Raw genomic sequence first — 20,067 nt, 5'->3', positions numbered from 1 at the left:
CGTGTGCGATGCTAGGCTAAGGACGCAACCCTTAACGAAGGGCGCCCATTGGCCAGCCGCTGATGCGTCACCAAATTCGGCCCTTGTTCTGAGCCACGGAGACAAAGGGACGGGGAGGAGGTGGAGGATCGCTATTCGGGGCGGGGGGCGCCATTCCCCCTGTTTTCTTACTTTTGATATTTAACCAACTGTGACAAAGGGGCAAAAAGCTGCACTGACTGTAATGGTGGAGGTTCTGTAGCTGAGGTGGTAGATGTTAGAAGGCCTTTTCAATGCTGCTCGTAGAGAATAATGATGGTGGAATTCTGCATGAGCTGCAGGTGCAGAGAAGATCTGTGAGGGTGTTTCTCAGACAACTATCGCTTTAATTTTCATCTCATCCCTGACAAGCAATCATGGGAAATATGTTCAACTTGTGTGTGTGCTTGATGAATCTTCATGGCTTTGGGCTAACGTGTAGCTTAGCAGATCGATTTGAGGACATATCCTTAAGCTCTATACTGAGCAAGAATTGCCAACTCTATTTGAAGCACAACAGCACTTTAGCTTTTCTCAAACTACTGTGCACCTCCTTGCATGAGTCTCCTAAAAGGTTTCTTCCAAACCGCTTTGCATTTTTTAATTCATTGCTGCTTTTTGTTTAATAAAGACATTGACGCATATATTTTTTTTAATAAATTGTCTTGAGATAAGCCGCCTGCTGAAAAGTAATATGAATTTGGTCACAGTGACCTTTTTGATTACGTCCATCTGACGAGACCCAGTATAAAGCACTACTGAACCATTTGCACCTCAAGGCCTTCAAATGCTTCTTGGTTTGGGACCTACAGGAGAGAGCGGTGCACAACAGAGGGTCTTTCCTGGGGGGGGGGGGGGGGGGGGGGGGGTTATAGATGTGGCACTTGGATGTTAACACAAAAAAGAAAACAATTGTGGGCTATTTCTTCACCTTCTGTCTGCTGACCAATGTCAGATTGTCGCACGAGTGTTTGGACACATTCCCCCTCGTTTCCTGCAGATCAACGTTTTATGTGCGTGGGGGGGGGGGGGGGGGGGCTGCTATTTTCGTTGCACGTCAGACGGGACGACTGCACAAAACACTCTCAGATCCCCCGACAACACCCCCCCCCCCCCCCCCCCCCCTCCCCTCTGCAGCAGCACTCCAAGGACAGACGCGCTTTATAATAACTACAAATCTGTGTTTCGATCATTCAAATATTTACGACTTCATTCTCGACTCCAGTGTGTCGTCACTTTCATGTGCCGGGTCAGCGATGTAGGACGCCGTGTTCGCGCTCCTAATCTCACCCCACTCCCCTCTTTCTCCCTACGGCTTCCTTTTCATTAGGATTTAGTGAAAAGCGGCTTATCTCTCTGTTTTCCCCCCGTGGGCTCTAATGTGGTTCTTCGTTGCGTTATGACTGCCGCTAATTGATGGATATAAATGGAAAGTGCTCACCTGAACACATCAGACAAACCTCATAGATGTTGTGCTTCTTCCTTCCAGGATTCTGGATGAATTTTTTTTTTAAATGGCATTCAACGTGCAACTACCATGTGTTCTTTCTTCAGCAGGAACCACGTGGAGGAAATCATTTGCGCGTGTCGGCGCCACACAGAGCTCAAGCTGAAATGACTGGAGGAGGACGGCACGAGTCCGTAAACCTCAAACGTCGGCACCGTCACGCAACCGCAGTGTCACAAAAACCCGATGAAATCGGGCTCTTGTGTATTCACAACAAATGCTGAGTGTCTCAACTGGCGGACTTCCTCGTTCCGCTTTGCATCAAAAATGGGAAGTAGAGGCCTGCTAGACCAAAACAAAATAACCTCATGGTCTTATCGTTGAAGTCTGCTGTGGAATCGGGCCGGTTTCAACTGGTTCTGTCTGGTTAACGCAAAGTCAAAGTAGTTGACACATGCGATTCCATTAAAACGTTAACCTCCAGCTTTGGTCAAAACTGTCCAGAGTATTTCCGGCATTCACGGGTCCCTTTTTTTTTTTTCAAACCGGTTCAGCCTGGGAATGTTGTTTCACGGGCCCATTGTCGGCTGAGCCGCGGCATCAGAGGACGGCGAGCCGCTGACTTCCTGTCGGTGCCGGTGGGGAGTTTGTACAGCGACTGGATCCTGCAGGTCCAGAGAGTGCTGCAGGATCCAGTCCTGAAACCTCAAACGAGTCCACATCCGCACTTCTAAAGGTCAACCGTTTTATAGATTAATGCTGCTGATATAAACACCGCGTTTCAATATCACTACAGAGATTTTGAGTATTTGTTCTATGATATAAAACGTCAATAAATGCCCCCATTGGGGTGGAAGCAATGACTCTGATTGGGTTGCTAAAACACGTCGTCTCGAGTACTCAATACGATTCTTTGCTGTAACGACACAAAGTGAATCACCTGAAAACAGGTTTCATCCTCTTTTACTTTGATATTCCCGACAAACTATTCTTCAATAATCTGTGATTAATAATTTGTGTTGGTATTATCTTTTGATCTTATACCATCACATCGCTGTTTATTCCCACGATCTGCCCACTGGTTTGTTCCAGCAAGCGGTGTCAGTTTTTGTAAATCATCAAATGAAAGCGCTTCATCGCACAAAACAACCTCTGGCCAACGTGCGCCAAGTAGCTCTGCGTGTTTCGTGAGTGAAGGAGTGACGCCTTTAGCCTGATGGGGATAAAAGGGACAAGAACAACTTGATTTGTCCTTTATTTAATGGCAAACTATGCGTGTTCGCACCTTATCCTGTCCAGGGTGGGGGGGGGGGGGTCCTGGAGCCCGTCCACACTGACGCTTAAGGGGTCGTGGTCTCATTCCAGGTCGTTTCAGGCGTTATTTGTTTTCGAGATGAGCAGCGGGCGTCAGCTCGGCTGCACAGGCCAGGCGATGACACGTTTACACTCGTAAACTTCAGCGCTGACGTACAGCGACATTTAACGGCATCACATGACGGAGATTGTGGTAAACAACAACAAAAGCCTGGGGCGACTGTACTGCGTGACGCCATCGTTCTCCCGCTCTACTGAAGTTCCGCCATCAACTCCTTCCAGCGGAGACGGCAGGACGCGGTGAAAGAGGCAGAAGGCTTCTGCTGGGATGATCTGCCGCGAGGTGGAACCCTCAGAGCTGTGACACGCGTGGAAACTCTCACTGCTGCTGCCACCTATTGGTCAGAAATCCCCCCCCCCCCCCCTCCGCACTGCTCTGCCTCCACACACAATGACTGAGGGGAGATGGGATATGTTTAAAAGCTCCAGTCATCTTGAGTTGTTTCTGAATATGAAAACACAGGATGACAAGTATAAAAAGCTTAACACGTGACAACGCAGGCTGCTGTTTGTTCTAAAACCTGTTTTTTAATGAGGCCTCGTTGAATTAAAATCCGGTAAATAAGATACTTCTTCATACGGAACCCAAGTGAAAAGGTTTGTTGCGTCCCGACCGCAACAAATCAAATTGAATCAAAATTCATTGACAAAATGTAATATTTTATGAATTAAATAGTTAAAATCATCTGATATCATGTGTTTGGGTCTCCATCTTTAATCCTTAATGTTTTAACCGGTTTTGAACCGGTAGTAACACATTATTCATTAACAAGGGATACACAAAAGAAATTAAGAAAAGGGAATATAGGAATAAAAAAATCAAATATATATATATAAACAGCTATAGATAAATACACATGGACTTTTTTCCTCATTCTCCACATGAATGCAATACTCCGGATGAGCTGGTTGGAACTTCGTTCCTGTGCCGACTTAGTTTTATGTGACTCCAGGTACGTGCCACTGTAGGACATTGGCGAACGCCTTCAGGCCATGTGACCTACTTCTCGCCTGTAAACAGGATCTTATATCTTATGCAAGTGTGGAGTTGCAAACTTAAGTCCTGGTGCCGCACCCCCCATGTGGACGTCCACACACAGCAGTTACACACACATCGCTGAGAGAGGGGGCAACAAAGATTTAGGCCGCACACCCGTGCTGTGTTTTGCCCGCGTGTCGGTTTGTGGTACCTGCATCTTTGGTTTTTTTTATAGATGTGTTTGCACGCCGGCGTGTGGTCACAACAAATGCAAAAAAAGAAAGAGAAGCTGCTTCTTTTCTCACAACAAATCCTTTGTTTGCTGCTTTCCATAGACTGCTGTGTTGACTTCTCTCTACACCCCCGTTTCTGTGTGTGTGAAGTTCAACCAAGCGCAGACCACTGGTCCTCCACGGCAGCTGACCCCCACACACACACACTGCGGCGGCGCCACGAGGCCGCTGCGTCAGGCGTTGCTGAACGGGTTCCACGGGTCGACTTCCCCCGTACGTGGATGCAGGACGCGTGTCGCAGAGAGAGTCTCCTTTCTTCTTCATCTTGGACTTCACATTCCTGTGCGGCACGCGGTGGGCCTCGGGAACGACCCGCGGCAGCGCAGCGAGAACCTGCCTGTGACGCCTTCGTGGCCGGTTTGAACAGGTTAAATCCTGAAACGGCACACAACCACATCCAGATTTAGAAAAGGGGGGTGGGGGGGCTGGGATTTAAAGGGGGCACTTCCTTGAAAACAGCTGCCGAAAGTGTCCTTCGGTTGACAAACACGCAAATGTCGCCGTCTGCTTTTTAAGCCGCGGTGACCCCTGATTCTGCTCCCCAGAATAAACCCGCTGCGCCACGCCGCCAAAACCGCCACAGCCAGATGCAGGAACCCAGTGCAACCGCACGACTATCGCCTCTCTGTCCTCCACTACGTGGCGTTTACAGTCATAACCGAGAGCTTTTGCATCGCAACAGGAAGACGACGAGGCTCCGCGGTGGAGTTTTAAGTCCACCTCAGCAACACCGATGCACCGGTATACCGATGCAACATTAAACTGGAATTTCAACGCAGACGAGTGAGTTTCAACACGTGGCAGCAGCAGCAGGCCGGCACACACTGACTCCGCCCTCAGGCCTCGCGGACGGTGCGTTCTTAGCTTTGCCATTATTCTGCAGTCAACATCCTCATGAAACAGCAACGTGATCTCCAAAACCTGTTCGTAAAAACGTGTACGAAAATCTTGAACATACAAATTCGTAACAATACATAGGAACTGGCGGGGGTTAACCACGCCCCTGGAGTGAACAACATGGCGGACCATGTCGGATTCTTGAGTGAACGTCTCTCCGCCATGTTGGATGTTTTGAGGGGGTTAGGGTTAGTATTCTAATCTTACAAGTTAACATTGATTTCTCGTTAAAAATGCAATCATACCACGTTTATTTTACACGTTAGACTTCACGAAGTGTGTTTACGGGCTGCAGGTCCCCGTTCACTTTGAACAGGGTGACGTCATCAGTTGCAGTCCGTATTTATTTAGTATGTATCACTACGAATTTGTACGTTCAAGATTTTCCTATACATTTTTACGAACAGGTTTTGGAGATCAGGCTGGAAACAGAAGCAATTTTTTAAAAAAAAACCTAACTCGATTCCTCCGATGAGCACAACAGGTTTGATTTAATCATCCGATTTCGGCCCCGGTGTCTCCACTATGTGTGTGTGAGGAGTTGTGTTTGTCTGAGTTTGGGTGTGTCCGTCGTGCAAACACGGCCTCCCTCTTCGACTCCTCTGAACACATTCTAGAAGAAGTCTTTCATAACGCTCTATTGGCTAGTTGATCTGCTGAAACTCTCTGGGCTTATTGGGAGGAAACACCGGAGAGCCATGAAAGCTCTGTAAAGACGCATATTCCAATTGTACTGTGTGCATGTCCAAAGAATGCTTCTAAAAGCACAATAACATCGCTCCATTCTGAATAAAGGCTTAATTCTAAATATATATTTCCTGTTTACAAGATGCATATCACATCCTGGACATGGTCTTAATTGTGTACGCTGCATGCGTAGGTAAAGTCGTGACTCATGACCTTGAGAGTCCTTTCTGTTAAACCTGTTAAACATAGAGACTTGAGGTGAATGGAGGTTTTATTGTGCGTCGCGAGGGGCCCCGTAACACAAGAGGAAGCACGCGTCTGTTTATGCTGCAAACAAAGCTTTGCATGGCAAAGTGTGCATTTGTGTACACGAGGAGACAGAGAAACGCATACGCGTGTACACATTAATGCAGAGGGGGGTGAAGCCGAGATGAAGGACGTGCAGCCTGTGAACGTGAGTCGCTCCTGAACTCCTCTGAAATGTGCTCAGGTGGACGTTTAAACCACCTGTGTTTCCTGGAGATAAACGTCGCTTTTTCTTTTGTACTTCACTCCCATAAAGAATGAATGAATCTGAATCATATAAAGGAACTTTCTTGTATTGATTCATAATGACTTCTCTGTAAGCACGGCATCTAACGTTAAATGAACCAGGCCTACATGGTAGTTTTGGGATAGCCCCTCGGGGGAGGGGGGGGGGGTAGCTGTCATGTCACGTTGACACTTTGGCCCTTGTGCTTGTGTTTGAATATCATTCGTTTGCACGCTGCGTTCTGTACATTCTGTTCCATACATCCGAAGCACATCGCCGGAGCCCCGGAGCGCTTCACTGTCGCCCCCTAGAGGTCCGAACGGAGGGGCATCAGGTGCATTACGGGCCCCACAGATGTCAACAGGGATTTGGGTTCATATTAATGGAGGGAGGTAAGCATGTGTTTGTTCAGCTGTGCATCAGTAAGCAACACACGATAGCGCTCCATGGTCGTCTTTAAATCAGCCCCACACTGCTCTCATTATTTTGGGGCATAAATAGTTTGCTGGTGTGGGGACGATGCACAGATTTAGACAAAGGTGTTGACCCACATTCACTGAGGAGTTCCTGGAACGACACATCCATGCTGCATTTTATTTAACACAGAACAGCGTGAATGTAGAGCACTGCATTAAAGAAGGACCACTTCCTAATGAAAAAGAAACATTAAATAAAATTGGACTAAGTAATAACATTCAACATTAATTCACCACCGGCCTTTATAAAGTATATTTTCAGCGTGCCGTGAAGCACCAAATCGCATTGTTTCTTCTTTTTACCTTCATATTGAAATGAATTAATATCCCCTGTGTTTGTTTATCCCAAAAAGTGTCTCATGACTCTTTTCTGTATTATATTACCTACGGTGGCCCTGAGGGTCAAACTCTGTGAGCTTTTATTCAGTGAGAGATCAACAATACTATTTTGGATCTGCCACATAACATCATCTTTAAACTTGTGCCACCTTGTGGTGATCTGTGGTAATTACCTGTGACCGTTTTCCAGATTAAAAGTAGGCAGTAATTGATAAATAAATTCCCGTTAAATTGAATCCAAGTGGTACTTGAAAGAAGGAAGAGAGGAAAGTAATGTGGCCATTATTTCTATATATTTTACGCATTCAGATTTTACACACTCAACAATGAAATAAATCATAATAAAAAGGTGCTTTGTAAAAGATTTAACTGTCCAACATTATGTAAAGTAATTCAAAATCACATGTTCCGTACAGTACATGCATTGATATTACTAATACTATAATAATACTCTAATGTAATGTAATAATAATACAAAATGTGCATAAAAAGGGGCCTTTCTGCAATGTGTTTTTATACTTTGTGTTCTTTTTTTTTTACCACTTAAAAGAAATATCTGAATACTTTCTCCAATGAATAAAGGATTGTGACCTTAAGTGAGAGGTGACATATAAATGAGTATAAGCAAACTCATATCTGCGCACTGGATACATATTAGGTAGACTTGTAACCAATGAATTATTATCGTATGGTTGTTGTTCTCCTCCATAAGAACCCTCTGCCTCGCTGTGACTCTTTTCCGCTGTGAAACATGAGCTGCTGCAGCCGCAAACAAACCCGGCTGGTCCTCAAATAACAGACATCCATCAGTCTGCGTGCACGTCTATAGAGGAGCATTCATAATTCAGGTCCATCTTATGGACCTCACGGCTTCATTATAGTCCAACTGTCAACTGTTTCATCCAATTATCCTGATCAATAACGATTATCCTTCACGCTGATTTGGTTAGATTTACATAAGTGGGTTGCAAGTACCGCACTCCTGCTTTTATAGTCGAGACATGTTTTATTTCTGCACTTGTCCGTGTTGTTGTGCGCGTCCGGTGAAACTCAATCAGTCATCAAAAGTTTATACATCTCTCTTTATCTCCGCGGCGCCGTCAGCTCGCTCTCAGGTTGCCAAGCGACTGGTGACAAAAAAGAAAAACCCTTCGCAGTGATCCTGAAGCTGATTGGCGTTCAACTGATACGCTGCAGCAACCAATGAGCGCAGAGGAGGACCGCTTGCAGGGAAGTGGCTGGTAACAGTGTGTGTGTGTGTGTGTGTGAGTGTGTGAGTGTGTGTGTGTCCATGCACAGCAGGTGTGCACGTGGAGGGGATTACAGATCAGTAGTTTGTGCGTGTTTACGGAAAAAAAGGACACCTTTTTTTTTGCTGATGCACATTATGACGAGTTCACACCAAACAGTGATGGAAACTGAATTAAATAAAAATAAAATGTATGAGGAAAAAACTTGAACTTGGTTAAGGAAGCCAAGTTTCTGCAGCATGAACCCCAAAAAAACAAAGCGAATCATGGAGAACACGCCAACGCTCTCCACGTTGTGCGTGTGCGTCAGAGTCACAGGAGCCCGTCTCCCAACACGGGCTGACAATGGACCTCCGGCTCTGGGAAAGAGACCCTCTGAAATATGCAGGAGGAAATCCACACCTGTTTCCAGGTAACCAAGGCAGGGATTCTGAAGCGTGACGCTGAATTCAGTGTGTGTGCGTGTGTGTGTGTGTGTGTGTGTGTGTGTGTGTCTACACCTGCGTGGGCGCTTGCAGCGCAGCTTCCCAGCTTTACCTGTTCAGACACCCTGAGGGGACGAAAGCAGCTTCCAGCTCCGCTCGCTGGACGAGCCAGACGTCACCGGCGGCGGCAGGAAACACCATGGACCAGCGCCGGCCTCGGTGCTGAACCGGCTCCTCTGAGAACATTTCGGCGCGTCGGGAACCGGATCCACGTCGGGCCCAACTGAGGCGGCGAGCGGAGAGACAGAGCCGCGAAGAGGTCTTCCCCCTATAAGCGCGACCCCCTGAGGGTTGAGCGGCGACCTGTGCGAGCATGAATCCGGTGTGGAAAGTCTACAAGAGCAAAGTGCTGAAGACCATCAACCCGGAGTACGAGGAGGGCCCCCCGGAAGAGGTACGCAACCTGTGACCTTCTCCGTCGGGCGGATTCCAATGGGCGCGTTGAAGTATCAGAACGTTGCGCTTGTCGGAGCAGAAGTCAGAAGGTCACCAGGTCTGATCATTTATTCAGCGCAGGGTCGGATGAGCTCTTGTGTTTTCCCTGCAAAGGGAACTTTAAGGCCATTTTGATTATGTTGTTGGTGTGAATGAATGTGATACGTTTCTGTTTCCAGTAGCAGAAGTATTCACAGCCCCGTTGAAGCAGTTTGTTCCTGTATTTTACATCAAGAAGAACATCTCGTTGACGCGCGTCATCAGTAGTGCATCACATTTCCCTTTTTATGTAGTTTCCATTCTACTTCTCTTGGTACTTCATCCCCCACTATACAATATTACTTTGGATTTCACAATGATAACGTTATAAAACACACCAATCTCATGGGTTGTTGATCCTCTACAGAAATATTCAGGAAAATATCAACATTACACGTTAAAAAGGCTCGAATACATTTGAGTAAACCATCTCATGACCTCCTAGAATTAAATTACACGCCTTCATTTGGGAACCACTGGATGTACAAAACTATTCATACAATGATTCAAAGTAGCTCCACCAGCCGAGCAACAGTCATTCTAAACGCAGGAATTGCACCTGTAATGGAGTATTTACATTGTTGTACTTGTACTTCGCCGTCTGTCCACTTGTTCTTCTACTAGCTCTGGTGTACGTTACAACACAGCGTCTCCGCCCGACGTCCGGTCGACCCACATCTCAGGACGGCTCAGAAACCGGATCCTGGCACACGGATTAGTTGGCATTCCACCGACTGACACACATGGGGGGAGGGTGTGTGTGTGTTGGGGGGGGGGGGGGGGGGGTCCGGATAGTTTCCATTTGTAGGGCTATTCGAGTCACAATTCCTCACTTGTGAAATGTGAGACGACCAAAGCGTATCACAGGGATCTCTGGAAGCCGCCTCCGCCTCGCGTGCCTGTGATGCGTTGCAGTATCCACACGCCGCAGCAGATGGTGCACACATCCCGTGCATCTGTATGCACATCAGGACGTGGCTGTGTGGACGTCCATTGTGTCTTTTGTTCTCTTTGCGCAGGTCACAGAGGTGCAGAACGATGTGAGTCCCATGCAGGAGGACGAGGGGCCGAACGCTGTGTCCCAGCTGGCCAAGAAAGTAAGTCAATGAATACTATGATTGTTAAATGTACATATTTGTTACAAGTAGAGTCATTTAAAAAAAGTCTTCCCCTCATCCGCTTCTGAAGACCATTGTTCGGCCGATCCTCCAGAACCACCTAAATGCTTACCTGCTTTGACCTTTGACCCCACGCGTTTGGTGGGTTGTGTGTCCAGATGCAGGGGGCCGGGACTAAAAGCTGGAACAGGCTATCATCTCTCTTCACCAAGGAGGACGAACACCAGCTTCTGGAGGACACTGAGAGCCCGCCGGTCGCCGACCAGTGAGTGAAACAGAGTATTTGGACAAATATCAGCAGCTCACCCACGCGCTGAATGACGAAACTGTAACAAAATCTAACTAAAACCATAATAATGAGCTTTCAATTCAAAATGTGCTACTTTGAACGAAGCTAGGCTAGCTGTTTCACCCAGTTTTCTGTCTCCGCGCTAAGATAAGCTAACCGGCTTCTGGATGTTTCTAACTCAACAAAAAGAAAGTGCATTTCAACTTCGTTCACAACTTTGTTCCAAATCCTCAGCCCACTTGCGATGAAGCCGGAGGAGCCCCCCCGGCCCGCTAAGCGCACGGCATTCTGGGATAGCTTTGCAGCCAACTGGGCGGCCAAGAAGCAGGCGGAGGCTGCTGCTGCTGCTGCTGCAGCCAGCGAGGCCGCAGAGGGCCAGGGGGAGGAGGGGGTGACACAGGCGGGAGGGGAGGAGAGCCAGGGGGGGCAGATCCCTCAGGATGAGGAGAGTGAAGGAGGAGGAGGAGGAGGAGGAGGAGGACGGAGCAGCAACAACAGCTTCTCCAAATACGTCTCCCTGGGAGGAGGGAGCGAGGACGCGTCCTTCAAGTGGAACTTTGTCACCAGCAAGCTGGCAGAGCTGAAGACGAAGAGCAACTAGCTGCTGGCGATGAAGGAGCCCGGAGCGCACAGACAATGTGAGGAAGAGGTTAGACAAACACGGGATGTCCTGTAAACAAAGGGCGTGGCCACGTCCCCTTTCATCTGAACTGTCATCATTTCATTTACTTCATCCCGCATACTCCCACCACACAGAGGACACATACGAAATACTGTTTTCAATACTAATATCAAATAACTTTACTTCACAAAGGGGACGTCTATAATAACTTTATTATTGTTCACCTTAAGGTGCAGCAGCGCACCACATGACATCATTAAGGCTCAGGTGACTACAGGTAATATTGCCCTTTCTCGGGGTTTCGTGGCGATGTCTACTTTCCAAAAGTGCTTTTAAACCACGAAAAGAGGCCTCGATACCTGTCGGCAAACTTGATCCAATCTATGGTTTAGTAAAAAACGGATTAAGAGATTAAAGGCAGTGATAACCGGATTAGTTGAGGATTATCCCACTTAACCTGTGCAGAGGGCAGGCAGATTTGGACGAGCGATATATAACTAGTGCACAATTTAATATATTTACGAAGGACTTTTTCTCTCCTCAGACATCAGGGAGATGCAATGTGCTGCACAGCTATATGACATGTGTGAAATGTGAATGTGTGTGTGGTGAGATAATGTCAGGAGCACTGATATAGTGACATAACTGACTTACATTTTCTGATTGTGAGGCCGTGCAGAGCGTCACCTTTTAACATTCCTAATTTTGAGACACAAAACAACGTGGCTTTAAATATTATTTAATCTACGATTTTTGTTTGTTTTTCTTGTAATGTGTTTTAATCCGTTGTCTTTTTTGTCCTGTAATGCTAAAAAAATCAAATCAAATAAAAGACTACGCAGTTAAAGGTGTGACAAGGTGTGAATGAGTAAATAAAGTTCTTTATTTCTTTCCTCTTCCTTTTGGCACTTTACTCCAGAGCTGATTTTCCCAAATTATAGGAACAGAAATGGTCCTAAAAAAACAATGAATGTATTAAGAATTCTCGAGAGGGTTAGTTATGATAACCGTTGGTACAAATAATAATATGATGATGCTTGTTAGTTGCTTTAAACTAGATGGTTTAAACCATCTAGTTTAAAGCTACTAACAAGCATCAACTCATCAGGCATTTTAAAGGAAATTGCAACTGTTTTCTTTGCTTCTTGTCTTTTAAAGCTTATTATGAGCCACAAAAAGCAGAATGAGTTAATTGTGGTTTATATCTTTTTCTAAAAACTTCTTTGGTGTTTTTCCTTTTTTTTTCTACAAATAAATCGGATTCTTTTGGCTTTTGAATGAAGAAGATCCAAAGCACGATTTAAATCTGACCAGCAGGAGGCGCCCTTCATCTTCAGGAGGCAAAACACGTCTCCTTTCCTTGCCTCCTTGTAATATACTGCCTGTCTCTCTGTCACATACTGAATAAATAAACCCTTTATGATGGAGGAGAAAATGTGTTCACATCTCTGTTATTAATATTACAATCTCTTTCCCTTCAGCTCCTTTATTTCCCTTTGTTTCCTCATCTACTTTTCCTCCCCTCCTGCGCCTTGTTTCCTCGCATACAGCACTGTTTCCTTTTCAATGTAGGGGCCTTTGTTGACATTTCCACTTTAATGTGACAGCACGCCCTAAAAAAAAAGACAAAGCCTACGTGAGCAAATGCACCCAAAGGTCGAGCTTTTTTCTTCTTTTATTTTTAGCCGACCGGCCTCCATTATTCCCTCGCGTGCTTCCGCCGTCCGTCACGTTTCAGGGCCGTCACCGTGCGTTCTGCGAAGCTCGGTGAGTCTCGGTGGTTTTTTCGCCCGAGTTGTCACTCCCGCTTTGACTCAGCGCGGCTCGCCCGACTGCCCATGACTGCCCACGACTCTACTCGGGTGTATTCATACAGCACACACGCGTGTTCCTGTCTGAGAGGCCGTAGAAAAAGCCCAGGAGGCAAATGCATTTCACCAAAAGCAGATTTTACTCTTCAGGATGGTGAACGGGAAGCCTGTTGTGTCTTTAAACGCAGCTTCTTGAGAGCGAAATGGTCAATTGTTGTAAATTGTAAACAGCAAGTGAAGAGGTGTAGCAGGAGTACGCTAAGTCCATTAATCATTAAAAATACAAATTAGTACCTCTTATTAAGTAATATTGTTGTCCGACTGTGTCGTGCTCACACAACAACTCCCCCCAAAAGTGTCGTTTGTCTCTTCAGACAGGTGTCAAACGGGCCGTCCCCCCGTCTCTCACATCCAGCGGCCTTCGCTGCCATTTGGCTCTCGGTGAAGCGCATGCACTCCCCACGTGGGCGAGAACCGCCCCCCCTCAGACACGAAGACGATGGTCAAACCGCCTCGCTGGGCTCTGTTGCACACACCTCGGTTACTTCAGACCAGCGCGTGTGCACATGTTGTCGTTTGAAGTCGTATTTCCAGCGCGTTGCGACTCCTCGAGTCGGGAGTCGACCTCGTCCGTCGGTCAGGTGTCGTCTTTTTGTGAACTCTGAGATCAGGGGTGCAGCCGGCGAGGAGGCCTTGAAAAGGTGACGTCAAAGATGACTTTATACCTCACACACACACACACACACATCTGTGACGTAAAACGCCCTCGGAGGCAGGCACAACACGTCTGGGGGCCCTCGGGTGTGACGGCTGACTCAGGCACCGCGGAGACGTGCACACAAACGAGCCGCCTGAGGGTTCGAGCTCACCTTCAACCGCCACACCTGCCGGAGGCAAGAATGGGGCAACCCGTCTGTGAAATGTACACACACACACACACACACACACACGCACATCAAAATATGACCATGAAAGAAGTAGGGGAGGCCTCTCATGTCATGTTTCTTTCTCCCCTGCAGCACATTTGATCGGACTGTGACGGTGGAGAGAGCTGACTGCTAAAGAGGTCAGAGCTCTGCAGGGAGTGAGCTAGTAGACCTCTATTCCGCTCTACGTGATGCAACAGACTTTCCACTGACTAAAAGTGTAGATGTTCTCCAGCGTCCCGAGGAACAAGACTCTGCATCGGCTTGTCAGTGCACTTTTTGTTTATTGTTATTTGAATACGGGAGCATTTTAATCTACCTGCTCGAAATGGTGGAATCCCGAGTGACAGACGTCTCTTTCCCAGCGGTGGCCTTTTCGTGGCCGACGACATCACGTGACAAACCCGGAAGTTGGACGTTCTACCTCTGACCACGTTGTAAAAATGGAGACGGAGACGAGGTAGAAAAAGACGGATTCTGACAAAAACAGCCTTTTCAAATGTTTTATGGTGAAATAACATGTTTATCAGAGTGAAAACAGTCAGTTTCACTGAGTTACAGTTACAAGTCCACAGGGCTCTTACCTAACAAACGATTGTTAGGTAACTTCTAAAGAGCCCCTTTTGACCCTCATTCAAACATTTAACTTCATGCAACAAGGGGTGTTTGTGGTGTAAACCATCATTTGACACACTTGACTTGGAAGTCCCGCGCAGGCCGCCTGTCTCTGCTCCGATAGCTCCTCTTGTTTACCGTAATTAAACCAGAATCCCAGAAGGATGTTGGTATTTGACAGATTGGACTGCACAGAGGTCACATTTCCAACCACAGGGGTGTCAGAGATTAGCTGGAACTTTGCACCAGACAACACGGTGATCGTTTTATCAGCCACAAGCAGGAGGGACCCCAAACAAACACGGGGCCCAAACCAAGTCGTCACTGTTAATCTCCAGTGTCTGCACAGATAACAAGGGGGCTACTTGATATGTATATTTTTAAAGCAGGTCTTTAATCTCCACTGGGTTGTTATGAATCTGTCTTGTAACCTTGTTAATCCTCGCTAGATAATGTGTGAGTGTTCAGAGTGTGGCTTGGTTTAGCTTTTAATTGAATAAGATGCTTAATAAGATGCTCACTTAACGGGATGATTAATCCTAAAACTGAGCCTAAGACGCGCCAGAAAATACTGAACTTTTTTTACTTTTGAAAAGACGAGCGGCGGTGTTATTTAACCGTCATGGCGCTAAAAGGTTTGATGACGTTTCAGTGCAGAACGGCGGCAGGGAGGCAAACTATTCAAAGACCCTCATCTCTTCTCACAGGACCAATCGTCCCTCTGATCTACCGGCTCAATCTCGGGTTTGTAATCTCATGGCTCTTTAGCGACGGATTTGGGAGCCCCTTTGAAAAGCGAAGCGGGCTCTTGCGTCTAATCTCTGCGCTAAGTCGCCGCCTCCGGCCCCACCGCCACCCACCAAAGAACACACATACACGCACGCACTCACACACACACACACACACACGCAGTCGACCCATCGTTCATCTCTGTTGAAATCTGATCACCCGTCTCCACACGCAGCTCCGTCCCTGTCTGCCGTAAATAGATTTTTCAACAACAACAACTCGGGGCCTAACGGGTCGTTCCGTCACCACAAGTCAATACATTTTTCGGGCCGCACGTGTGTTTTTTCTTTTTTTTCTTCTTCTTCTTGTTCATTTTAGCGCGCGTTCGGTTGCGTCGACCGCTTATGCTGTGGACCGACGCTGAGAGCTGCAGAACATGAGCCTTGGTATTTCCGCGCACAGAAAAGGCGACTGAGCAGCTGAGACGTTTCGGACTCCGAAATTACAGTTTGTGGAGTTATTTTTGAAGGGAGCGATGTGCCAGAGGGTTGCAGTCCTTCGTAAATCATACGGCTTCTCAAAGCAGCGCTTGCTGCTCCGGGTGAACTGGTCACTATAATAAAAGGGCCTGCGTGTGTGTGCGAAGTCTTTTTGGTGTATATTTGGCCGTTGTGGTTGCTGGAATGCTAATCGATTCTTGGGCCTTTCCACGTGGTCTCTGTCGGGCTACAGTTACTGTTGCTACAGCTGTTTAGGGGGATTGTTCTTTGCCTTTTCCCCCGACCTGCAGCTACAGCCTCTAAGCCTAAACACACACACACACACACACACACACACGCACGCACGCACACGCACACGCATGCATGTACATGCACAGCTCCCCCGTGAGAACTGGCCGACGGTGGCGAGACGTCCAGAAGGCCAGAAGGACAGTTAAGATCCAACAAACTGGAGGGAATCTCTTTTCCAATTTGGCGAAAACCTCCATCAGATTTTGGAGGTCAAAGGTCAAAGTCACCCCTCTCAAAATTCGGTGGTCAAAAGTCTCTCTTTTGTTTTAAGCACAGGGAACAGTGCTCGGCCGCAACACGTTTCAATTTGATCCAAGTTGTGTGAAGCAAAAAGGAACGATGCTTGCAGGGCTTTTCCCCACGCGGAGCCCTGATCCTCCACAGACAGGTCATGCATCCGGCCCCCCAACCCCCCCCAAACCCCCCCCGCAAACCAGGAGGAATCAGTGGGCTCGAGTGGGAAACGACTCACAGCTGGAGGCCTGGCCGCTCCTGTTTCCTCATCCTGTATTACCAGCGCGGGTTTGGAGACAGGTTGCAGGGTCGGAGCGCAACAGATCTATTCAAAGCTACTCGAATGGCTCGCCTTACACCCTTCTCCCCCCCCCTTCTCCCCCTCCCCCCGCCCCCTCTCCCTCCTCGGGCCTGTCATCAGGATGTCATTACAGTTTCTCCGGCGGAGTTGCTCGTCTCCCCAGCCGTCGTGCTTCCGTCCGTCTCCGCTCCCGACGTGGGTATCTGTGGTGGGACAGCCTGTCTGGGCGTAGAGGGGTCGGGCTGAGGGGATGCCGCTGGATGAGGAGCCGATGGAGGCCGTCAGGAGGTAGAACTAGTGTGGGACAAGGCTGACCGTGAGGAGTGGGAGAGAAGCAGTGGTGGGCGGTTGAAATGACTTTTCTCTGACATGATTTCGTATTGTAAGATGACGCACAATCCGTTTCTTGGTGAACTAAAGCAGAAAGGGACCTAAACAAACACCCACACACACACACACACACACACACACACACACACACACACACACACACTTTATGAATGAATATAAATACAATAAGCAAAATAAAAACAAGGAATATATCTGACGAATCATCTTTACTCAACACAAGTCAAAACGTAGCTTGGATTTATTTCTGATAATAATATCAATAAAACAAGCACATTAATTGCATTGGACTCAAAGATTTCTCATTAAACAGTTAGCATAGCATAGCAGCATCATGGGGAGTAGTAGTTTATTTTGCTTGTTTGGACGTCAAGGTTTCACCTCACGGCCAAAGTGTGACACTGATTCACTGTTGATGATCCACGGAGAGAGAAACTGCACAAGGCTGCATAGTCGTCTTTAACCTCTTAACTTCTCTGCCCACACGGAATAACGCATCACAAAAATGGGAACCTGTCTCCACGTAACTCAAATGTTCTGCGGTGCGAGACGCCGTGGAGCTGCATTGCTCTCTGGACTTTGCACTTTAATGCAGGATGTTGGCAATAAGTCACGAGAGCTCGTGCTGCCGGACCGAAGAATGTAATTAGAGGAAACAGGCTGCGTTGGACCACGTTAGACCCACGTCTGCTGGGTCAAAAGGAAGCTCACCTGTAATGAGTGTCTCATCTGTCGGTTATGAGCAGCATTGCTGATAGTTTCCTTTCTGAAATGATTACTTTGCATTCAATGTTCCTCACTGGTTTTCCACTTTCAACGATGCTGCAGAAAAAGTGTAAAACCAAAGACAATCTTATTTCTAAGATGTTACATCGGTGGTTTGTAAAGGGTTATAGGGTTATAACGATGCATAAGATGTCAATGCTGATGATGTTTTCCCACGTTTGAGCAAGTAAGTAACAGTGATGTTTGCAAATAAACAATAAAATATCCAAGAATCGAAAAAGAGGAAGCAAAAAAACACTGAAAACTAAAGCGAAACCTCTGACTCGTGCGACACATTCAGGCCCCACAGAAGATGAAATGTCAGGCGGGGGATGCGCTGTGGTTTTTTTAGGGGAGGTCCTGCCCAGCATGGCGCCGTGGCGATGGGCCTCGGCCACCAGACCGGGGGTTAACCTCAGAGCCGGGGGCAGGGCTTTAGGGCGAGGTCAAACCTTCCTGTCCGCTTTGATGATGGCGGCAGACGGACGCTCCTCACCCAGAGTCCTCAGAGGACGGAGCTCGCTTCACGCGTCACCCTTCATTATCGGTCTGTCCCGTGCAAACTGTCTGCAGCATTTTGTTTCCCTGATTCTGTGAGAACAGCTGACTGTTCAGAAGACAACTCAGCCCAACAACCGCGGTCCAATCCCAGCACCTCCTCATCTTCATCTTCTTTTTACAATCTTTTCACAGGTGTTAAGCCGTGTTTTCCGGGGACACGCAAGCTTTTTCTCCCCAAAGTTTTACTATTGTATCAAGGACGTAACCACGAAGAGCACATTTAGGATCCTTCACATGCAGCAGCTTTAAAAGCAGCTTGACAAGCCGTGACTGCGGTAACAAAAGGGAGCGGGGTTGAGCCAGGGGTCACCTGGCGGGACATAAAGACGGTCAGTGATTTACTCTCCGGGCCTGTCTCTCGCTGTCTGCCACTGGGACTCAGTCCGTGTCAAGAACCGTAGCTGAGCTCAGAGTGTGTGTCAAAAAGGAAAGCTTCCCACCTAAACGCCTCCAATTGGGATTGTGAAAGCAACCGTTGGATTGAAATACGCGTACCTGCGTGCATCACGTGGCCGGGAGACGACTGCGCGGTCTGAGTGTCTCCCCCCGTCAGCCCGTGTGGAAACATGGAGACCCGGGAGAGTCGACGGGTGCAATAAGGTGACCAATAAAGAGGCTGCGTGCAGGAGTTTGGGCGCCAGCTGCCCACCTGATGTTTGCTCGCTCCACACACCAGTAAGACTATAGATGATGAGATTGAGCTGCTTTCTCACCACACCGGGGCCTCAAATGCTTCCACGCCGAAAGAAAACACAGCGGAACCGAAAAGGAAGGAGGGGAAACGTACAGAAACCAACGATTAACGTAATATGTTGTAACGCTTTAATGTGAAAAACCGTCTGCACGCAAACAGCTTTCAGGCCCAGTTGGCGTCCTGGTCAGATTCTTCTCATTCTTCTTCCCCCGAACGGGAAGGAGTAAGTACGGCGCTACGCCAACCGCAGATACTCTCTAAATACACTGGAACGGTTCTCTCTCGTAAAGCCTGCTTATCTGCACTTCCAGCGGGTGGAAGCAAACACGGAGGCTTGTTTGCAGTTGGTGTCGCAGCGGCTGGACTCCGACCCGAACCGCGCGGAACACCGGACCCGTCACGAAAAAGAGGATTCATCATTAAAGGCGTCCTGTTTTGAAGGAGAGTAGTCCTGCAGTTAATTCTCTTGTGTTATTCACCTGATTTGGGTTGAAATATAAGATATAATGTTGTACAATCTGATATTACTGTTGTAGGAAAACCTGGACTGGACTTTGCACGATGTTTTCAAGGTTGTGCTCATTTCTACACACGACTGGCTTCATAGTTAACAATCCCACACAACAAGCAGCTTATTTCAAACTGCAGAGCGATTCAGAGAAGTCATGGTGACTTATCTCGGATACAGGAAGGCGGGTTTATTTTCACCGCGCACACGTGTCACGAGCAGAGAGAAATATAATCATGTTCCGCCTGTTAAATTCCAACACGGACGGATTATCCAGATGAAACGAAAAGGTGAGAAAAAGGAGACACAATGAAAGTGCATGACGATGATTAAAGACAGTTTATTCAAATACCCGAAGACCAAATCCTTTTTTTCCAGAAGTAAGTAATGCATCCTGTCAGAGATTAGCTGGCTGTTAGCGACTGGGATTATCGCACCAGGGACGAGGAGGCAGCTTTGCCTTTGGATAACTCTTTATCTCGCTGTCAATCCGGTTGGACACCA

At 47.5% G+C, this 20,067-nt stretch overlaps 1 protein-coding gene across 1 annotated transcript; it reads left to right on the top strand.

Annotated features, from left to right (window-relative positions):
* Window positions 1–8,911: 8,911 nt before the first annotated feature.
* LOC120811196 (uncharacterized protein C1orf232) lies at window positions 8,912–12,121 on the top strand. Its single transcript, XM_040166424.2, has 4 exons — window positions 8,912–9,171; window positions 10,271–10,348; window positions 10,528–10,634; window positions 10,893–12,121. The coding sequence occupies exons 1-4, from the start codon at window positions 9,091–9,093 to the stop codon at window positions 11,257–11,259; spliced, it is 633 nt and encodes a 210-aa protein (XP_040022358.2). The 5' UTR covers window positions 8,912–9,090; the 3' UTR covers window positions 11,260–12,121.
* The last annotated feature ends 7,946 nt before the right edge of the window (window positions 12,122–20,067 follow it).

Source organism: Gasterosteus aculeatus, chromosome 20, assembly GCF_964276395.1.
Source record: "Gasterosteus aculeatus chromosome 20, fGasAcu3.hap1.1, whole genome shotgun sequence".
NCBI classification, from domain to species: Eukaryota; Metazoa; Chordata; class Actinopteri; order Perciformes; family Gasterosteidae; genus Gasterosteus; species Gasterosteus aculeatus.
The sequence above is the reverse complement of the archived record's forward strand: the minus strand, read 5'-3'. Positions and strand labels throughout refer to the sequence as shown.